This window comes from Pseudophryne corroboree, chromosome 1 (genome assembly GCF_028390025.1).
Source record: "Pseudophryne corroboree isolate aPseCor3 chromosome 1, aPseCor3.hap2, whole genome shotgun sequence".
Taxonomy (NCBI): Eukaryota; Metazoa; Chordata; class Amphibia; order Anura; family Myobatrachidae; genus Pseudophryne; species Pseudophryne corroboree.
In genome coordinates, this window is record NC_086444.1 from 1223324927 (window position 1) to 1223349166 (window position 24240).

Below are 24240 nucleotides of genomic sequence, written 5' to 3' on the forward strand. Positions count from 1 at the left end.
TAAGTCTATCATCACCATGGAAGTGTCTGACTCCATAGCCTCTACAGAGGATTCTGACTTGTTATTCTCAAGTGAGGCATCTGATCCTGTAGCCTTTAGAGTCATCTGATTGTTTAACCGCATATGGGGTGTTTCTTGGTTCAGTCCCAGGGGGGCCTCTGACCCTGCAGCCTTTGAAGAGGCTTCTGATCTGCTGACCCCAGAAGGGGTATCTGACGTTCAGGTTCCTGGCATCTGTGTCTTCTACTCAAGGAGAAATGTCTGATCTTTTAACTGCATGAGGGGTTTTCAGAGTTCCTGCCCCAAGGGAGATAATCATGGCCAAGTTCCCAGGTGAAATTCATATAGCCATAGATGCCGACATGAACTCCTGTCCACCATCTTCTGAGTATGCCACCAAGTTGAAAGCTGTTGCAGCACAGGTCCAAGATGGGTCATCTGAACACCCAGAGTACTGTATGTTTGTTTTGGTTCCAACCAATTCCAATACCTTTGGACCCAATCCAATTCCATTTGTAAACATCCAAAAACTTGTTTGGGGCCAACCAGATCAAGCACTTCCACAGTCAATCTGGTTCTATTCATTTGTCTGGATCAGGTTTTTTCAGTACCAGATGATTCAAGTATCTCTGGACCCAATCTGATTCCATCCATAGGTCCAAAAACTCCTCTGGTTCCAGCCGGTACAAGTCCTTCCAGACTCAATCCGATTCCATCCATTTGTATGGTTTAGTCTCTGGTTCTATCCAATTTAGATATCTGGATCCAATCTGGTTCCTTCTATTGATCCAGTAAATAAATTCTTCCAGCATGTTCCAATAATGGATTTACGACTGAGAGCTAAGACTGCAGTCTGCTATTCAGAGAATGAATTCAGAAACTGCTTCCTTGCCAACATGTCTAGAATAAACAGCCTTCTCAGATAATGCAAGTTCCTGAACTCAAATGGAGGCTTTGAGCATCCTACCCCAGGAAGGGACTTCAAATGATCAGTCAGTTCATGCTATGGACTTCTGCCAGTCAGTTTCAGAGATGACATTCCCTCTTCAATCAGAGGTTTCTCAACTTACCCTAACTCTGCTCCTGTAAGTTCATCATCTGTTTCAACAGTTAAGTACCCGTGTGAGGTGCCATACATTTTAAAATCAAATTTATCTAAAGTTGTTTATCTAGGGGAAGCTCCTGGCTCAGTTATTTCTATTAAGTTACACCAACCAGTTTCAGAGAAGAGGAAAAGAGCAATTCCAGACGCGCTGTCACAGCTGCCAGCAAGGGATTGTCAGTCCCAAAATAATTTTTAACAAAGAAAAGCACTGAAGCCGGTGCTGTCTGTTTCTCCAATGATAAATAATTTGAAAACTATGGATGATTGTAAAAACACACTTGGATTTATTAGCTAAACATCAATTAATAAAGCTATATTTAAAATTCACATATACACATGAAATATAGGGCATATATAGAGCTGTAAAGCATTTGAATGTGCTGCAGGTGAGTGTCCACTATGGATCCCGGACTAGAACACTGGACAAAGTTCCCTGGGGAAAAGGAATGAAGACAGCTGGTATTACCCGTGAGGACGGAGGCTTCCAGAGGCTTTAGATAACAGCAAGCATGCTGTGTCACTTGTATTCAAGCTGGGTCTCTCCAGTCGGTGCTGTAATATAAATGTCCCACAGGGAAAAATTCCAAAGCATGTGTTCCAAAGCTGATTGTTATATGTCCATATCTGGATCCGTGGTGATGTGGGGCACTCGTAATGGTGGTGATGGCAGCTTTTACACTTAACGCGTTTCCCTAGGCTCGGTCACCTAGCTTCATCAGAAGATTTTTACAATAATCCATAGTTTTCAAATTATTTATCATTGGAGAAACAGACAGCGCCGGCTTCAGTTTCAGAGAAGAGTTCATACCAATCTTCTTTGGATAATTTAAGTGCTTCTATTTAGGAGCACCAGGATGCTCTTGCTGTATCACCTGAAGTAAAGGAAGTTTCCCAGGTTATCAATGAAGAGTGCAGTTTTAAGCCAATACAAGACTCGCCATCCAAAGATGCATATATTGCACTGACTGCCTTGAGCCCTAATAAACTTCCCTTTGGTTCAAAAAACAAATCCCCAGTGCGCACAACGGATCGGCTATGACAACTATAACGAGTTCTCACTGGCTCCCTCTCCCTATATAAATCTACTATGAGGCGGGCGCCGATCACTAGAGCCCTGACGAAGCTCTAATATAGAGTGAAATGCGCATAGGGATTTGCCGTGCGCCGCTAGACAAATAATGTTTTAGCTATTAATTGTTATTCCAATGTATTACTTATCAACCTTATTGTTTGCCTGGGCATGATACATTTAGGGGTGTGGAGGCATCAGTCTGGATAGCACAGCGCAGTGTCCTGTGGTAGCATTTAACACTGACAGCCTGGATTCTCTGTATATGCCTGCAGCATCTGATTAAAGACATCAGGCTTTTACCTGCAGTTAGAGGACACTGCACATTAGTACTGACAGTTTAAAGAAGCAGATTATTGTCCACATATCCAGACATGTAGAGAGACCAGCCAGCACAGTACAATGCGATGATATGTGGTAGCATGTAACACAAGGAGCCCTGACTCTCTATATATGCCTGTGGCATCTTATATAAAAAAGACTAGGATTCCATTTATTATGTACATAACTACAGAATATTGTATGCAAACACTGATACTATAAAGGAGGAGGCAACTGTTCCACACTACTATACTTATAGAACAGCTTTTCAAACTTTTTCTGTAGAGCATGTTTATTGGGATTAAATGTCTTTTTAACACTGGTCTATGATATCTAGGAATAAAAACCAGTATCTTATTGACTGGGAACCCAGCCACAGGACACCCAATACGAGCATTGTCAGTATAAAGGTGTATAAATTGCCCTATGTTATCACTATATTTATATTAAAACCATTCCATAACCTTATCTGTGAGAGATGTGGAATATGATATGGGCATGAGAGATATATATATTAAGCAGGGTAAAAGCAATTAAGAACTGTGCAGTTTACTACGACTACTACCAGTATATAACCAAACATCATTTGAATATAAACGTACCATCTCCTATTGTGCTATATAGTACACAAACGCATAATAACTCAAACGGGGGAGTATAAATTGATCCCTCTTTAAATGGTGTGTATATGACCAACGTGTAATGTCATCAGCTTGATCCCTCTTTAAATGGTGTGTATATGATCAACGTGTAATGTCATCAGCCTAAAAGACTGTACAGTATGACAAGTAAATTTTACATGCATGTATTGTACATATATATATATGATTGCTTGGTTATAAGAAAGACCCTAATGTGTCCCCTGCCTATAATAAACCACCCATAACTATACTGTATTTAGAAAGAGATACTATAGCTCTTCAGTGATAAGACAGTATAGTTACAACACAGCTGGATATTTTGCTTAGATTTAGCAACATTTGTATCGAGACAATACTCTGGTACCAGGTGTAACATTTAAAAGCAACTATTATTCTTGGCAGGATTGAAGCACAAAATATCTGCACTGAGAATTCTGGCCTTTATCAAAAACAATAGAAGGCTCACATACAATTATGAGCAAATATTGTTTATAATAATGCAGTAAGGTTGGCATAGATTTTTGAAGAATTTTATTATCAATCAGGGAGTATTATAATAATAACCAAGATTACATAAACATATATATATATATATCCCAACCCTTATTCTTCTTAGAAATATAACATTGGAATACTAAGTTACATGAAACATTAATAAATGACAGGCGGCACACGGCTTTGATTTTAATCTTCTTTATTATTTGACACCAGGACGAGTAAATTATCTCTTTTTCTTTACTTGTCCATTTTTTCTGATTCACGTCTATTATTCTTTATTGTTTTTATACTTCACTTTCACGGCCCAATTTAGGGTCATAATACTTCATATGGGATATTAATAAAGTTGAGTTATTCCATATAGGTATTGGTAGGTACTATAAATCAAGTGTTAATATATGTATATATATAAAAAAAAGTATAGTGACACAGATTTAATATCAGAAATCTTTATTGGTCTTGGGAAAAGAGTGCACCCAGAGAAACTGATCCCCTTTTCCTTACCTTGTTTGCAAACTTCCCTTTGGGTCTGAAGTGCCTCAAGCTGAATTAACATCTGATTGTGTGTATTCATCATTAGGTTCTCCTTCTGAGTTTAAATCTGATGCCTCATCAATTACTTACTTTGATGGAGATCTACACTTAGCTCATTTCCATGCTTTGGTTGTTCAACACCTCTCGGTGATGATGGCAGATTCATCATCTGGTATTACTTCTGCCAAAATAGTAAAACATCTTCTAGCCTTCAGAAGTGAAGCCTCAGAATGGTTTAACCCACATATTCAGTCTAATAATTAATACTACAGAATTTGCTGACCTTTTGTGATGATGTAGTTGGATAATTTGGTCCAAAGACAGTCCATGTGGAGTCATCCAAGCATTCTACCTTTTCTGTCAATAATTCATCTGTTGCTTAGTCCTCTCTTCATTGGACATCTGAGGAAGATCAAGTTCCAGTGGATCAAAACGCTAAAGTCTTTCAACCCTACAAGAACAGCAGTACTACAAAATCTGTACATAAGCTACAAACCATTGATATGAACATGGGGAATATCTCCATGTATTCCCCATACAGTAGTTATTCAGAGCATTCCAGTCATCTGATTTAGTCAGCCTTTGATTCTTCAAGTCCTACATTATGTTTATGGTCATCTGCCTCATGTTATTTCAACTATCGTTGGGAACATTCTCTGTCTAAAAACAAAGATTTCATCCTAATATTAGACTTAGATTCTAATTCTGACTACGACACTGAAGCTGATGAGACTCCATTTCTTGGTGGACCCATGTTCCTTAGTAAAGCTTTTTTTTCATGCAGAGATTCCACCTCCACTAAGTGTTTCCAAGCATTCTAGGAGGGGAAAAAAAAAAGAATCATCGAAGATCCTAACTCCAATTGAAGCTTTGTGTCATTGAGTTTGTCTAGCATCTGATTGAACTGTCTTCATGGAATTTTTGTCCTGACAAAATTTCTCATGTTTTGTGTCTTACCTCTTCCATCACTCCTGCAGTTTAGCTTACAAGCTGCAGTCTGAGTTACTAGCTGCTGACAACTCCTGGTTAGAATCCCATGTTCAGCAGGTGATCTCTGCTCTTTATGCTTAGTTGTCAGTGAAGTCTATACATGCTGCCTCTGCACAGCGCTTTCAGCATTCTGTATATAATCTCAGTGTGATCCTCCATATATCCAATTAAGTACTTTTTAGATTCTGGCTCTAATGGCAATACTATCATGGCCAGGAAATGTAAGGAGCTCAGAATTCCTTGTGTGCCTTTGCAGACTTCGCTTGTATCTTTGGTGTGGATGGGAATAAGATTCCTATAGCTACTATTCACTCCCAGACTTCAGATGTGACCATGCAGGTTGACGATTTCCACAGGTGCTTAATCTCCTTTTATCTACTACCAACAGATAAGAAGCATATTATCCTGGGTCTTCCATGCTATGTCTGCATGCTCCCATATTAGACAGGAGTTATACACAAATTTTGTTGTGGGATCTCAGTGCCATCTGAGATGCTTGCTGACCATCAGACCTCCACAACAAAGATCGATCATCTCTCACAATGACTCTCTACCAGTATATCTCCATATCAACCCTTGAGTGATATGTTGTTAGGAATTAACCACTTGAGTTTACCAGAACAGACTTCACAAAATATATCAAGGAACCTTAGGATATTTATTGAAGAGATCACAAGGACAGCACAGGGAATCCCACTTGGCTGTAGCTGGATAACAATTAGTACAGGAGATTCACAGTGACTTGATTTGCAGAAACACTTGAAATCCAAATAACATTAAACTAACAAGATACGCTGTATGCACATATAGAGAATCCTTGTATAATGGAGCATGAATGTACAGCAGTAAATATGGAAAGGTGCAGTTGTTGAATGTAGTTGGTTAGAAGTTACTGCAGGTACTGAATATTATGAACAAATAAAGAAGCTGGATGTAATTTTACCAAGATGTACCAGGTTTGATGGCAGATAGCAGAAGATTTGACATTGGAGTCGAGTCCAGAACAGATGTAACAATAAAGTGTCCAGAAATCAAACAGGTAATTATGGAAGGTAGTGGCAGGTTTCATGCACAAAGAGTAAGAATCGAGATGAAGGAAACTGTAGCACAGAGGCAGCAGTCCAGGCAAGAAACAATTAGGGGTAAATTTACTAAGATGGGAGTTCTATTTAAGATGGGTTGTTGCCCACAGCAAACAATCAGATTCTTCATCTTATTTATCTATCACCTTCTAGAAGATAATACTTGGAATCTGATTGTTTACTATGGGCAACATCCTATCTTAAATAGAACTCCCATCTTAGTAAATTTACCCCTTAGGATCTGGAGGTCACACATGTAGTAATGGGCGGTAGTTTGGAGCTTGAACAAGAAAAGACGGGACCAGAAACAGGATTCTTTAACCAGGAACCAGAAAACAACATTAATGACAAGCCATGTACCCTGGTCCCAAGCAGACTATAAGGCTAGCAAACAGGTGTTGTCCATGATTTCTGATTGATAATAATTCACCAGGCAACTGATCTCAGCAATGTCCAGACAGCAACACCTCTGGCAGTAACCAGAACTGCAATTAAACAAAAGTGTCTGGCGACCCCTGATGGTAAGACAGCATACAACAGGAACATACTACAAACAGCCAGGAAAGCTGTAACATACTGTTCTGTAAAAAAATAAAATTGCTGAAACACTACCTTCTTATCAGGAACAGGACTGCTCTATTGACCTGTTAACTGGGAAAATGCCTCTTCATGCAAAGTGTTTCCTCTGTCACTCCCAGAAACCCAGGTTATAATTGAATATATAGATGTAGCCATGCTCATCTAACCTGCAGCTTGCCAGATTCACAGCAAATTTGTCCACAACTAGGATACATGTATGCATGCCAATAGGAATATATGGGCACCATACTAAGTTGCAGTTCAGCATACCTCAGCAGTTTGTGTGTGCCAGTGCGGCCGTGCTGCAGGCTGAATAAGCATGGATACATCTGTATCAAAGAGAACTTTGAACGTCAGTTCATTAGAAAATCCAAGTCCCCCAAAGGAGCTGGTCTTTTCTTTGTTAAGAAGTACAGAGGTCTAAGGCATTGTATAGATTATCGAGGTCTGAACACTATTAACAATTAGGACCAGTATCCCTTACCTCTAATCTCAGAACTTTGCAATCACATAAAAGTGGTGCAAATTTTCACCAAGCTTGATCTTCATGGGGCCTGCAATTTAATTATTATCCGGTTTGGAGACAAATAGAAGATGGCCTTCAAATGGTCTCTATGAGTATTTGGTCATACAGTATCAGATCTGCACATGTGCAATATGGGGTGTCATATCTGTTTATTTTGTGAACCTGGAGTCTATGTAAAGTCTGTTTGGGTAACTGCAGGACTATGTGTGGGATCGGTTGGTCTGAGGGATACATTTGATATGTAGAGGTAGAGAGCAATCCCTGACCAGGAGTCGAACCCGGGTCTCAGCAGAGAGACACGTATCCTGACCACTGGAACACCAACGACTTTGGTGTTGATCACAGGATGGCGAATGTAGTAGAGAGGAGTGTAGCAAAAGGTTAACTGGCTGGATGGAAACTAGATCCTTACTTGGTGCAAAACCTGAAAAGCTTGAGTGGTAGAATATGGCAGGGTGTTAGTCGAGAATTACAGGACTGATATTGAGAAGAATTGGCTGGAACAGATTATGAGCGGGCTTTGACTGGAAGCAATGAAGAAACTACTGGATAAGAATTGGACTGGACTGCTGACCTGCTGGAAGCGGGATGATGACACTTCTAGATGAGAACCGGACTGGAAGTGCTAACAGGGCTGGAATTGGGATGATGAAAGTTATAGAGGAGAATGGGCCTGGAATCGGACTAGGATGCAACCAAACTGGGACCGGACTGGGATGCAACCGCACTGGAGTGCAACCAGGCTGGAACCGCACTGGAGTGCAACCAGGCTGGAACCGCACTGGAGTGCAACCAGGCTGGAACCGCACTGGAGTTCAACCAGGCTGGAACCGCACTGGAGTTCAACCAGGCTGGAACCGCACTGGAGTGCAACCAGGCTGGAACCGCACTGGACTGCAACCAGGCTGGAACCGCACTGGACTGCAACCAGGCTGGAACCGCACTGGACTGCAACCAGGCTGGAACCGCACTGGACTGCAACCAGGCTGGAACCGCACTGGAGGGCTACCTGAATGGAACTGGACTGGAGTGCAAAGGAAGAAAGGATTGTAGGTAAAAAGGCAACATCTGTAAACTCTGGGGAGCACAGCTACTAGGCTCACACACTTAACTGTGTTACTTATGGAACTGGCAAATTCTGAAACTCAGTTCTCCTTACTTATACCCCTTGGTGCTTAGGACTATTGGGTTAATATACATATGTAAAAAAAAATTTTTTTTTTTTCTTTTTTATTGTGACACTACATGTCACAGCCTGTCATGTCATGCCCAATTTTCAGTATTCTCAGGGCAGGCTGGCACCAAATGTGCCAGCATTTCATGGCTGACAAGGTCCAATTGCACCTGTAGTGTAATAAACACATTAATAAATAAATGCTTTCCCGGGAGGTTAGGGTTATGCTGCTTGATGGGAGGGATAGGTTTATATAATCTGGGGAGTGTTAGGGTTATGCTGCTGGATGGGAGGGATAGGTTTATATAATCTGGGGAGTGTTAGGGTTATGCTGCTTGATGGGAGGGATAGGTTTATACAATCAGAGGAGGATAGGGTTATGCTGCTGGATGGGAGGGATAGGTTTATACAATCAGAGGAGTGTTAGGGTTATACTGCTGGATGGGAGGAATAGGTTTATATAATCAGGGGAGTGTTAGGGTTATGCTGCTGGATGGGAGGGATAGGTTTATACAATCAGGGGAGTGTTAGGGTTATGCTGCTTGATGGGAGGGATAGGTTTATATAATCTGGGGAGTGTTAGGGTTATGCTGCTTGATGGGAGGGATAGGTTTATATAATCAGGGGAGTGTTAGGGTTAGGATGCAGGGCGAGAGTCAGGGATAGGTTTATACAATCAGGGGAGTGTTAGGGTTATGCTGCTGGATGGGAGGGATAGGTTTATACAATCAGGGGAGTGTTAGGGTTAGGATGCAGGGCGAGAGTCAGGGCTAGACACAAGAGAAAAGTTTATGGTTAGAGGTTAGGGATGGTGGGATACTCACTAGAATGTCATTTCAGTCAGAGGTCTTTACCAGATCTGCTCCACATATGACTGCCAGAGATCACCGGGACCCAGAAGACTCCATTGAAGATGATGCTGCCATCTGGAGCAGGAATGTCACTGCTAGGCCACCAGGCATTGTTTGTTGACATTCTGTCATGTAGACATTTCACAGTGTGACAGTTTTATATGAATGCCGACATGCTGATTGTTGTCCTTGTATACTAGACCTCTTAATAACATTTCCTAGTACACAGTCTAAATGTAATGGCTCCATCTGTTTATCTGTCTGCATTGTGATGGTCTATGGACCACTGCTCTGGCTCTTATCATAGGGTGCAATCCAACTCTGGGCAATGTGCCACTGGATATCACCGGAATATGATGCTCCCGGCCATTTATTACTGCTGAATGCTCTATTCATTGTCTTGTAGATAAACATTTTCAAAGCCACTGATTGCATATTGCCTTCAGCTGCCTTTCTCAGTCACATGAAGGTGTATCCAATTATTCAGTTATCTCCCTGAGATATTCATATCAATGTGCCACATGATGACAAAGCAAACATGGAACGTGAAGATTATATCACCATAACTGTACATCTGTGAGATATCGCTGCAGCTTCCTTCCATTCCCCTCCCCCACATCATGACCCAGCCCTTGTCTCATACTGCCCCATTCACACATGGGCCAGGGTCCCCATAAGTGGAGCACACTCATCCCATGACACACTCTGATTATCTACAGATCTATCTGTCCTCACCCACTGAACAGCTGCTTAGATATTGGATGAACAGAAGATGAATATGGGTGTATATGATAAAAGACCATTACCTGAGGAACTCTTCATGCTATCACTGCTGGCATCACAGTAATCATTATCAAAATCCCCATCTGTTACATATAACACAAATTAAAAATATATTAACATGTGAGGTCACCATGCAATGAGTACAATAACACTTCTTCAGTGCACTATGCCATGAATATAACACCAGGGTGATAATACATACATCAATCCCCATATGTTCACCTATGTTCCAATGTGCAATTTGTATTTATTTGTATTTTGGCATTTATAGCGGTAATGACACCAACACAATACCTGATTGGCCACACAATTGAAGGAACACTTTGGTCAGGTCCAGTCATTCGGTCAAAGTGACCAAACCACCAAGGAATAATCTGCCACATTATTATTATAATTATTAGGTTGAAAGTGGCAAAGCAATGTTATGCTTAGCTTTTAGAGAGGTAGAGGACATACATTTGAATGGAGGAAGTCCAACTTAGAGTGTAATTTCTTCCACTGTTCCTCTCTGGTACATAAACATTTGAAGGTATCTGGATCATTTGCAATGTCAGGGTTGAGGTGTTAATCTGTGAGGGTGAGTAGTAATCCCCCGAGCAGCAGAATCAACAGTAGAAGTAAGGGAGGCATTGGGGCTTTTTCAGGGCAGGAGTGAGAGAATATGAAAGAGAAGTGATGCATACAGGATGAACTTCAAATGAAGAGAAATAAAAGAATGGGCTGAGGGTAGGAGTAACCCTGGGCATGGGTTTTTGAGATAACACATGGACCCCAATGTAGAGAGTTGCTGGATATGTGGTGTCATAGGGGGACCTCCAGGTTCTGGTAATGGCTAGGAGACTAAGGGAGCTGAAGATGAAGATGTCATACTTGGGCACCAGATTGACAGATCTGGCATTCCAGAGGGCACAATAAAGAGGGAATGGATTTGTGGGAATGATGTGAAGGATATTATCAGGGTTGCTGTAGTGTACAGGTGAAATTGGAGAGAAGATATATAGAGAGTGTGGTGATGGTGCATGCTACTGAGCTAGGAAGAGAGCCTATAGGAGGTAGGCAGGGATAGAGTGCAGTGATGGTACATGCTCCAGAGCTAGGAAGAGAGCCTATAGGACAGTGGTGGCCAACGCATGGCTCTTGAGCCACATGCGGCTCTTTCTTTATTCAAATGTGGCTCCCAACACTCAAAGTCACGTGACCACAATAGATCTGTAAACCGCTGCACTTTATGTTAGATCTGGCTTTTTCAGTGTATTTTATACCGGGGCGTGGCCTAGCAGGCACAAGGTCACACCTCATTTTTGAAAGTGCGCCTTCGGCTCGAAGTCGGCTCTTTGATGTACCTAACAAGATTTCTTGGCTTGTTGTCTCTGACTGGTTGGCCACCCCTGCTATAGGAGGTAGGCAGGGATAGAGTGCAGTGATGGTACATGCTACTGAGCTAGGAAGAGAGCCTATAGGAGGTAGGCAGGGATAGAGTGCAGTGAATGTAAATGCTCCAGAGCTAGGAAGAGAGCCTATAGGAGGTAGGCAGGGATAAAGAGAGTGTAGTGATGGTGCAGGCTTCTGAGCTAGGAAGAGAGCATGGATGAGTTGGGCAGGGATAAAGGGGGTCATTCCGAGTTGTTCGCTCGCTAGCAGATTTTAGCAGCATTGCACACGCTAGGCCACCGCCCTCTGGGAGTGTATCTTAGCTTTGCAGAATAGCGAACGAAAGATTATCAGAATTGCGAATAGAAAATTCTTAGCAGTTTCTGAGTAGCTGGAGACTTACTCCTACACTGCGATCAGCTCAGCCCGTTTTGTTCCTGGTTTGACGTCACAAACACGCCCTGCGTTCGGCCAGCCACTCCCCCGTTTCTCCAGACACTCCCGCGTTTTATCCTGGCACGTCTGTGTTTTTCCGCACACTCCCAGAAAGCGGTCAGTTTCAGCCCAGAAACCCCCACTTCCTGTCAATCACACTACGATCACTTCAACGATGGAAATTCTTAGTTCGGACGTGAGTAAATCTACTAAGTTTTGTGCTAAAATACTTAGCGCATGCGCACTACGAACCATGCGCATGCACATTTTCGCCTTAATCGCTCCGTTTGCGAAAATCTCGGAATGACCCCCATAGAGAGTGTAGTGATGGTGCGGGTTTCAGAGCTAGGAAGAGAGCCTATAGGAGGAGTGTGGCACCCCATAGCTGTGGAACTACATGTCCCAGCATGTCTGAGGCTGGAAGTCACTGGAGACATACAGCCCACAGTACACAGACTTTGCCACAAATGCTGCAGGGACAACAGGGGATAACCAAGCTAGGGGATAAAACATTGTTGCCAGTTACAAGCTCCATACCTGCACCTGATTGGTTGTTACAAGAGCGGGAATCCTTGGAAATGGAATGTTGCTCTAGATTCAGAGAAGAGTAAATATACCCTGCGCAGGCCGGGAAGCTGTGAAGTGCAGAGTGGCAGTATAGAGAAAGTGTCACCGTGAGGTATGGAGAGAGTCAGTGAGGAGTGCCAGAGTGAAGAGAGCCAGCGTGGCTGCCGTGGAAGGTAGAGAGTGCTGTCTAGCTCAGAAGGGACAGCCACAGAGTCAGGGGCCACAGGTCCCAGCATGTGTGGAGACTCTGGCCAGGAGTGAGCAGCCTGGCCCATGTGGAGGCAGAGATCCAGAGTATCTAACCGGCCAGAGTGTACGGGTGAAGAAGCCGCAGGAGGTACCGCAGGGTCAGAGAGTGGGCCCAGCAGCAGCCAGGAGAATGGTGGGGTAAGCAAACAGTGCCCTGTGATAGGAGCTCAGTGTCCTGTACCCCATTCACCTAACTTCACCAGGACCTAGTCTACACATTTCCAGTTAAGAGGGATCTTTACTATCCAAACTGTGTCCAATGCTAATTGCCCAACACTGGGGGTAATTCCAAGTTGATCGCAGCAGGAATTTAGTTAGCAATTGGGCAAAACCATGTGCACTGCAGGGGAGGCAGATATAACATGTGCAGAGAGATTTAGATTTGGGTGGGTTATTTTATTTCTGTACAGGGTAAATACTGGCTGCTTTATTTTTACACTGCAAATTAGATTGCAGATTGAACACACCCCACCCAAATCTAACTCTCTCTGCACATGTTATATCTGCTTCCCCTGCAGTGCACATGGTTTTGCCCAACTGCTAACTAAATTCCTGCTGCGATCAACTTGGAATTACCCCCACTGATCGTGTTAAAGGGAGCAACGCCTTTCGCTGTTCAGAAGTGCATGCACTACCTTGTTTATATAAGTGACCAAGTACAGGCCCCAGGGTTTTATGTACAGTATATGCATATACATCCCTGCTTACACTGGGATCCTACACTCGGAGCTATGGAGCCCTGAAATTATCTTCCAGGAACATTGCTACCGTGACCTGTGTTATAATTATATTATATAATACTTATTGCATACAAATAGATTTTTGACAATACTGTACGTTAGAAAATGGTTCTTTTTATTGCATAGAGCAGCGGTTCCCAGCCTTTTTTCTCTCCCGTACCCCTTGATTAGGCTTTTCATTTAGAGTACCCCCTCATCTCATAAATCCCTTCACCCATCCTCACCAGAAGTTTGTTTTTGAGATGCTGCAACCTATACAGCATGAACAGCCAGCCTCCAGGGTCCTCTCTGCGCCAAATGATCTTGACTAATTGGCATAGGCGGTGTCTGTATTGCCTGATAGTGTGCTGGTCCCGTCTTGCGGGCAGTGTTTCCAGTGCTTAGCCTTAACCTTATTAGTTGGAGAGAGAATTGACTGCATAGGAGAGGAAAGAGTTAAACATCTGGTGAGGGGTGGACCTAGCTGTGAGGAAAGTACAGCCTTTTTTGAAGGGGAGGGTTTGATATATATAGGGAAGGTGAGGCCATTTTAGCTCTCTCTTGTGGTGATTTGCCTTCCCACCCTCCCGCCCCTGTGGTCAGAAATTCTGGCACGTGGTGCCTTGGCGTTAAGTTGTTGGCTGGTTTTATCGTTGGTTATTTATTGGCGGAAAAGAACGGCAGTTTGTATTTGTATGGTAAGCTGTAGTGTTTTACAGTTTGGTGTGGTTTAGGTGCACTCACCTCCATCGACTTATTGGCCGCTTGACCACCCGTCCGGGAAGGCAGCGGCAGGGCACCCAGAAGCGGTGGGTAGTCACTGTGGAGGTTGAGTTGTCACCTATTACCGGTTTGTGATAGTTGTAGTAAAATTAGGATGGTCTCAAATTTTTAGTATTTTAAGGTTAATTTAGGTTAATAGAGCCGTTCTTCATGCTGCCACCATATGCCGGCTGGATTGGCATCTTAATAAAATTTTCTATTACAGGTTTGCTACTGGTTAGGGTCAAATGAATAGCTAGCAATTTTTCTGCCAAAATTCAAGTCTCCGTGTCTTTATTTCTGGTTTTGAAGGTAATGAATGCTTTACTTTAAAAGAAGGGGGTCCACCAAATATCACTAGGATGTTTATAATAAAACAACCGCACAACATCCCAGAAACTGGTCCAATACTGTCATCTCTGCGCCATCGCCCGCAAACCAGTAGCAGAAGCAACTCGGCTGAAGAGTTTACTGAGGTTAGTGAAATTTGCATACATTGTGAATTATCCCTGCCAGGGTATTACAGGAGAGCAGGGAAGGAGGTTATAAGATGCAGGTGGAGGGGAGGTGACAGAAGAGAGAGGGAGCAGCGCTTAGTGATGGGATAGTAGGACCAAAGTGTGTGAGAAGTGAATGAAAATGCAGGTGCGGGTGATGTGAGGGAGGAAAGCAGGGGTGTGATAGTCAGAGGGGAGGCGGAGATTAGAGACTGGGGGGATAGAGGTGGGAACAGGGGGTAGAATACAGGATTAGAAGGAAACATGGTGTGTATGAGGTAAATGGGGGAATGACAACTGGAAGTAGGATTGGAGGCTGTATGTGACAGTCAGTGCAGTGTTGGTAAATATGTATGCACAATGAAACTGGTGTATTATTACATAGTATAATTTTATGGATGCAGATATTAAATACTAAAATAATAGACAATGTGAGAAGAAGACGTGAAGGCAGGCAACAAAAACAATGGTGATTAAGAATGGATATAAAGGAAACATTTACATTGTTACAGATTTGCAGTCAAATGTTACTGAAGTGGGGAAAAATAAAATCACAGAATAGCGATGCATATGCAGAAATGGAATACCATCGACAATTGTGGTTGGCCCAGGGTTACCCAGAATAATGAGAATGCAGGCACCATGTTTTTAGTCACAATCCATTGCAACTGACGTCAGATACACGCCCCGAAAATGTCCATGATCCAATTGCATTTTACCAACCACTCCCTACAAATGCCATGAAACCTCCCACAAACGGTCACATCCTGTCATTCAAATTCAGATTGCATTTCACTAAATTACGATCACCATTTAGCCACCACGCAGGTGCAATATGTTCGCAGAGCACAATCTTCCTATAATCACCTGATTTATTATTTAGCAACTGAAGCTGAGTAATGCCCATGGGTCAACGCTCTTTGCAGACAGGCATTTTCCTGAACATCTATAGGAGCAATTGTTAGACCACTTCTTAAAAAGCCTAATTTAGATCCTGGCTGCATGACCAACTACAGACCAATGGCAAACCTTCCTTTTTTATGAAAGGTTAGTGAGAAAGTGGTTGCAACTAAACTAGAAACCCACCTGTTAGCACATGATATTTAGGATCCATTCCAGTCAGGATTCAGGAGAAGACAGAACACTGAACCAGCCCTGGAATGTGTTCCTAATGATCTTCTGAGGCTAGAGACAGAGGTGACTGCTCATGCTTAATCCTGGATCTATCTGCAGCCTCTGACATCATGGACCAAGGGATTCTAACTAATGCCTGAGAAACTTTCTGTGGTATGGATGGCATAGTCCTAAGCTGGTTCATATCATCTCTCACTTGCTGTTACATAGATTATTTTGGAGTATACTCATCACCAGTACCAATGACATATGGTGTCCCACAACATTCTATACTATCTCCCATGGATTTTGCAATATAGAGTACATGCTACCACTTAGTGAAATAATCAGACACCCTGGCCTGGTCTACCACTGTTATACAACTGTACTTGTCCTTTGATCCAGGAACTGAGAATTTAATAACAACCATAAATGGCTGTCTAGCCGAGCTCCAGAAGTGGATGAGTGCCAGATTGCTGTGACTGAACTCTGAAAAAACAGAGGTCCTAATGATTGGTCCCAGTGCAAGACTGCAGCATAGCAAACTAACAGGACTTCCACATGATGGTTCATAATTAGAAAACGCTGAACATGTGCAGAATCTTGGTGTTGTCTCCGATAGTGGCTTGACAGGTAAACATCAGGTATCAGCTGCAATCAAGACCTCATTATTTTATCTGAGGAACAGAGCAAGAATCAAGTACTTAATTCCCGCAGAAGATCTACCTACATACATGCATTTGTATCATTACACCTAGACTAATGCAATGCCCTCTACCTTTGTCTCCAAGCAATTTAATTGTACCACTTGCAGATGGTACAAAACGCAACTGCCAGACTATTTACCATCCAGCCACATAACACCCATTCTCTACTCCCTTCACTGGCTGCCTGTAAGATGGTGAATCCTTTTCAAGACTTTCAAAGCCCTGCATGACCAGGGTCCAGTGTGCCTGAAGCAGATTTGACTCCTTATCTCATTTTATCACTGATCTGTAGATGAAGGACTATTGGAGGTAACCAGAATCTCCCAGAATTCATCTGGGGATCGAGCTTTCAGCTTTGTGGCTCTGACTCTATGGAACTCGCCGTCCTGCAGTTACAAAGACTTCCTCTCTAGAATCCCTCAAAAATACACTCAAGACTTAGCTGTGTGCTCACATAATGCACTAATGTCCCTTGTTAAGTTTGTTTTGTATTCTGTGTTGTAAAGGTAAATGTAAAGCACTTTGAGTCCAATTTGGAGAAAAGATCATCATCATCATCATCATCATCCTCCTCCTCCTGATGACCCAACATACATACAACATGATGATCTTGCAGACATATATGAATGCTACGGAGGGGCCTTAGACTTCTCACCTATAGCTGCCAGTAATGTGATGTGCTACCTACTGAGACTTGTAGTTCAACAGAGAAAAGGGGGGTGTTGTAGGTGCACTGTCTCTAGCATTACTGATATCATACAGCTTAGCATATAATAAATAGCAGAGTTTGGTTATGTATTGATCAATGCATGTAGCTGCAGCCCCAAGGCAAGGGTCTCCACTCTGCTGCAGTACCTAGCACTATAGGGGTTCAAACCTAGGACACGGGACCCACCAAACCACCACAGCCAAGCTACCCCAGGGCATCACAAGGAATGCTTATGTGTAATGAGAAGGATTAAGGAATAGGTGAGAAAAAAGGGTTATGGGGTGATTTAATATAAGTGAAAAAGGTGTTATATGTATAATAAAGAAACAATGAAAGTGACAAATTAAATGTAATGCTGCGATGCGCTGTTGTCACCCAGCCACGGCAGTCCAGAAGGATCCGCACCCCAGGAGCCACCCCATTGCTGACATATATGAATGTCAGATGCAATCTCTTTATGATTTTCATTGGGATAACCAGAACAGAATTTTACATTCTATATTATCAAATCATATTTATACTAAGCCAATGGTTTTCCGAGTGACCACACGTGACAATGCCCAGACAGAGGAATAACCTACAGTAACACATTTATACTAAGCCAATGGTTTACCGAGTGACCACACATGACAATGCCCAGACAGATAGGAATAACCTACAGTAATACATATTTATACTAAGCCAATGGTTTACTGAGTGACCACATGTGACAATGCCCAGACAGATAGGAATAACCTACAGTAACACATATTTATACTAAGCCAATGGTTTACCGAGTGACCACACGTGACAATGCCCAGACAGAGGAATAACCTACAGTAACATATTTATACTAAGCCAATGGTTTACCGAGTGACCACAAGTGACAATGCCCAGACAGAGGAATAACCTACAGTAACACATTTATACTAAGCCAATGGTTTACCGAGTGACCACACGTGACAATGCCCAGACAGAGAGGAATAACCTACAGTAACACATATTTATACTAAGCCAATGGTTTACCGAGTGACCACTTGTGACAATGCCCAGACAGAGAGGAATAACCTACAGTAACACATATTTATACTAAGCCAATGGTTTACCGAGTGACCACACGTGACAATGCCCAGACAGATAGGAATAACCTACAGTAACACATATTTATACTAAGCCAATGGTTTACCGAGTGACCACAAGTGACAATGCCCAGACAGATAGGAATAACCTACAATAACACATATTTATACTAAGCCAATGGTTTACCGAGTGACCACACGTGACAATGCCCAGACAGATAGGAATAACCTACAGTAACACATATTTATACTAAGCAAATGGTTTACCGAGTGACCACACGTGACAATGCCCAGACAGATAGGAATAACCTACAGTAACACATATTTATACTAAGCCAAAGGTTTACAGAGTGACCACACGTGACAATGCCCAGACAGATAGGAATAACCTACAGTAACACATATTTATACTAAGCCAATGGTTTACCGAGTGACCACACGTGACAATGCCCAGACAGATAGGAATAACCTACAGTAACATATTTATACTAAGCCAATGGTTTACCGAGTGACCACATGTGACAATGCCCAGACAGATAGGAATAAACTACAGTAACACAATAGTATTAGAGACATTAAAGGCAAATTATCTGTAGCTGAAGTAATAAATAACACAGAGAGAGCAGATCGTATAAGGAGTGCCCTGGTGTCACCTACATAATCAGTTCTGCTAACGGCAGTGATGTCCATGTGTGGAACTGACCATAGTCACTATAGAATAGCTGTAAGAGCAGTGTGCTTATACATGTAGCAATAACCATAATCACTATAGAATAGCTGTAAGAACGGTGTGCTTATACATGTAGCAATAACCATAGTCACTATAGAATAGCTGTAAGAACGGTGTGCTTATACATGTAGCAATAACCATAGTCACTATAGAATAGCTGTAAGAACAGTGTACTTATACATGTAGCAATAACCATAGTCACTATAGAATAGCTGTAAGAACAGTGTGCTTATACATGTAGCAATAACCATAAACTCACTTATGTAACAATTCTGTGCAGTTTGTGTTTATTGAAATTTATAGCTGCAATGGCGCCAATGCACTGCTGTGATTGGCCACATAGTGGAAGGGCCACATTGCACAGGTTCATGCATTGAGTCATGCGACTGGAACTTCATTTATATGATAAAACAGCCACATACAGTACATGTCACATGCTGACCTTATATACAGTACATGTCACATGCTGACCTTATATACAGTACATGTCACAAATACTAATCTTATATACAGTACATGTCACATGCTAATCTTATATACAGTACATGTCACATGCTAATCTTATATACAGTACATGTCACATGCTGACGTTATATACAGTACATATCACATGCTAATCTTATATACAGAACATGTCACATGCTGATTTATATACAGAACATGTCACATGCTGAGCTTATATACAGTACATGTCACATGCTGATCTTATATACAGTACGTGTCACATGCTGACCTTATATACAGAACATGTCACATGCTGACCTTATATACAGTACATGTCACATGCTAATCTTATATACAGTACATGTCACATGCTGACTTTATATACAGAACATGTCACATGCTAATCTTATATACAGTAAATGTCACATGCTGACCTTATATATGGTACATGTCACATGCTGACCTTATATACAGTACATGTCACATGCTGACCTTATATACAGAACATGTGTCATGCTGACCTTATATACAGAACATGTGTCATGCTGACCTTATATACATTACGTGTCACATGCTGACCTTATATACAGTACGTGTCACATGCTGATCTTATATACAGTACGTGTCACATGCTGACCTTATATACAGAACATGTCACATGCTAATCTTATATACAGTACATGTCACATGCTAATCTTATATACAGTACATGTCACATGCTGACCTTATATACAGTACATGTCACATGCTGACCTCATATACAGTACATGTCACATGCTAATCTTATATACAGTACATGTTACATGCTGACCTTATATATGGTACATGTCACATGCTGACCTTATATACAGTACATGTCACATGCTGGCCTTATATACGTGTCGCCTGCTGACCTTGTATACAATACATGTCACATGCTGACCTTATATACAGTACATGTCACATGGTGACCTTATATACAGAACATGTCACATGCTGACCTTATATACAGAACATGTCACATGCTGACCTTATATACAGTACATGTCACATGCTGACCTTATATACAGTACAAGTCACATGCTGACCTTATATACAGTACATGTCACATGCTGACCATATATACAGTACATGTCACATACTGACCTTATATACAGTACATGTCACATGCTGTCCTTATATACGTGTCGCATGCTGACCTTATATACAGTACATGCCACATGCTAATCTTATATACAGTACATGTCACATGCTGACCTTTTATACAGTACATGTCACATGCTGGCCTTTTATACAGTACATGTCACATGCTAATCTTATATACAGTATATGTCACATGCTGACCTTATATATAGTACATGTCACATGCTGACCTTATATACAGAACATGTCACTTGCTGGCCTTATATACGTGTCTCATGCTGACCTTATATACAGTACATGTCACATGCTGACCTAATATACAGTAAATGTCACATGCTGACCTAATATACAGTACATGTCACATGCTAATCTTATATACAGTACATGTCACATGCTGACCTTATATATAGTACATGTCACATGCTGACCTTATATACAGAACATGCCACTTGCTGACCTTATATACGTGTCTCATGCTGACCTTATATACAGTACATGTCACATGCTGACCTTATATACAGTACATGTCACATGCTGACCTTATATACAGTACATATCACATGCTAATCTTATATACAGTACATGTCACATGCTGACCTTATATACGTGTCACATGCTGAACTTGCAGTCATCCACAAAAGTTGAGGAACTTGTGAGTCGTGGGCCAAGGTGCAAAAATATGCTTTGGGCCCTTATTCTCAACCCTACCCCAAGTTTACAATTTTATATGCATGGAGGTAAGTAAACACCCAAGCTTGTGAGTGCTCACCTCCTGGCAGGGAAAGGTTAATGGTTTCTGTAGAAGGCTTTGTCAGGATAGCCTATGGAGTGGGAGTTAGGGGGTGATGTTTTGGGCCTATTGCAGGATTGTTACAGGCATCCGTCTTTGGAAAATTCACCCTCCCTCCCTTTTGTTGTTATTGGTGTCAACTTTTTGTGGCGGGAATGAACGGTGGCAGGCGCGATCTGTCTTTTTAGCTTGAAGTGTTATCCTTTCCAATACAGGTTTTAGGCTGATTCTGCCTTACAGGGGTCAGCGGCACCATTGGTCCAGGTGGGCTTCATGTTGTTGTGTCATTGGTGTGGGAGGTGGATACTTTGGGAATGATTATGGGGCTGGCTACTCACCCACCCATGTGGTAAATATGTGCGAGTATGCAGTTGGTGATCTTGTCTAGTGGGGCTGTACTTTCTGTGCTACCATACTTTCTTTGTTTTCCTATCTTCCTCTTCTTATAGTATTCTAGTTATATATTCTACTTGCAGATATATATGCTAGTTAGATAGATTTTAAATAGTATAATTAATTCTAATAAAGCTGACCTTCCTTTCCCCTAATACAAGTCTCTGTTTCATTATTTATTCATGAGTAGGGTTGTATGGTTTACCTTACACTGTCGGGAGGGAGCATAGTCAGGGGATGAGGAGTTCAGAGGATGACAAGGATAAACAGTGATTGACAGGGAGAGTCAGTGTGTGATGGGGAGTTAGTGATGGAGAGGCAGTGGGTAACAGGGGCAGGTTATACGAGGTGGCAGAGCTTGACAAGGAGAGGGTAACAGAAAGAAGAAGAGGGTGACAGGGAGAGTCAGTGGGTGATGGAGAGGCTATGAGTAACAGGGAGTAGGTGAGAGGAGGTGGCAGAGCTTGGAAAGGAGAGTGTGGTAGGAAGAAGGTGACAGTTCGATGTAGTGGGTGACAGTGTGAGGCAGGGAAAGGCAGTGAGATAGAGTGACAGGAGTTGGGTAATAAATATACTACAATCTGTTTAACAAAACACAGTACTGCAGGGTGTCTTCTCTTAACACCGGGGATTGTCATGAGATTGTGACTTTAGATAACTGGCTTGGCAGCGAGGACTACTTCACATAGGAAGAGTCAGGCTGGTCATAAAATACAAGGGGATGAGAGAAGAGCAGTGCTGGATCGGGATGGAAATCCAGTCCATGAAACTTATGGAAGAAGATGTGGCACCTCCTCCTCCTCCTCTGGCAGGACCACAATCATAGCATCCTCAGCAGAAAGCAGCTCATTTTATGTCACTGGGACCAGGATGGACTGGAAGCCCACAGTACTGTGGCGGCCAAATATAATGAGTTAGTCTGACTCATTATAATGACTCCAGCAGCAGTCCCTTTTGTGTATAAAGCTGTACAATACATTTCCACTATGAACAATAAATCCAAGGTCCTGGTTAAGTCTATCCAGCTGGTGTGTCTACAACACTACTTTCAACTGGTGTCTACTATTTATTAATTCTGTACATGAGAATATATGAGTTAGTGCCGACCTCCTCCTCTCCGAGCCCCTGCTCAGAGAGAGCGGCTGTGATGTGCAGCAGTCATGTCCATGTTCTGTGATGATGTCCTCTCCCCTCTCCTCAAACACTATGTTCTGGAGCTTACAGAAAAGGTCTGTGATGTACCATGACTAGCTCATACCTCACAACTGTCCCACTCTTCTGGGACTGTCCCACCATCCCACCAGCAGGCCACAGTGTCCCATGGGGGAGGGGGGGGAGTTGGGGAGGAACACTTATGCAGAAAGGTGATTGTGTAGATGCCATACTTATACACACAACATCTATTCACAGTGCATTGAGATCCTGTGTTCCACCCAGCATCTTGGAGGGTGCTGAGCCTACCCTAGCTGAGATGCAGATGGGGGGTTGTCAGGAGGACGTGCCCTTCCATAGGCTACACCTCTTTTTCAGATGGCCACATGCCAGGTCCAGATTAGATTAGAGATGAGCGGGTTCGGTTTCTCTGAATCCGAACCCGCCAGAACTTCATGTTTTTTTTCACGAGTCCGAGCGACTCGGATCTTCCCGCCTTGCTCGGTTAACCCGAGCGCGCCCGAACGTCATCATGACGCTGTCGGATTCTCGCGAGACTCGGATTCTATATAAGGAGCCGCGCGTCGCCGCCATTTTCACACGTGCATTGAGATTGATAGGGAGAGGACGTGGCTGGCGTCCTCTCCGTTTAGACACTTGATTTACTAATTTTGGGGAGCATTAGGAGTACTCAGTAGTGTACAGTGCAGAGTTTTGCTGATAGTGACCAGTGACCACCACTTTTATTTATAATCCGTTCTCTGCCTGAAAAAAGCGATACACAGCACACAGTGACTCAGTCACATACCATATCTGTGTGCACTGCTCAGGCTCAGGCCAGTGTGCTGCATCATCTATATATATTATATATCTGTCTGACTGCTCAGCTCACACAGCTTATAATTGTGGGGGAGACTGGGGAGCACTACTGCAGTGCCAGTTATAGGTTATAGCAGGAGCCAGGAGTACATAATATTATATTAAAATTAAACAGTGCACACTTTTGCTGCAGGAGTGCCACTGCCAGTGTGACTAGTGACCAGTGACCTGACCACCAGTATATAATATTAGTAGTATACTATCTCTTTATCAACCAGTCTATATTAGCAGCAGACACAGTACAGTGCGGTAGTTCACGGCTGTGGCTACCTCTGTGTCGGCACTCGTCAGCCCGTCCATAATTGTATATACCAGTGACCTAACCGTGGTTTTTTTTTCTTTCTTTATACATACATACTAGTTACGACTTACGAGTATACTATCTCTTTA

At 42.5% G+C, this 24240-nt stretch overlaps 1 protein-coding gene across 4 annotated transcripts in view; it reads right to left on the reverse strand.

Moving 5' to 3' along the window:
• The window catches only part of LOC135026854 (proteinase-activated receptor 1-like), a 61159-nt gene that overhangs the window by 31179 nt on the left and 5740 nt on the right, over positions 1 to 24240 (reverse strand). For 2 of the 4 annotated variants that reach the window (XM_063953663.1, XM_063953672.1), the window contains exon 3: positions 10177 to 10236. The exons of 1 other annotated variant lie outside the window; for it this stretch is intronic. In XM_063953663.1, coding sequence (XP_063809733.1) covers positions 10177 to 10236 — 60 coding nt within the window. Of the gene's footprint in view, positions 1 to 4451; positions 4556 to 10176; positions 10237 to 24240 lie in introns of those variants that run through there. One more of the 4 variants, XM_063953680.1, reaches the window with a different exon arrangement.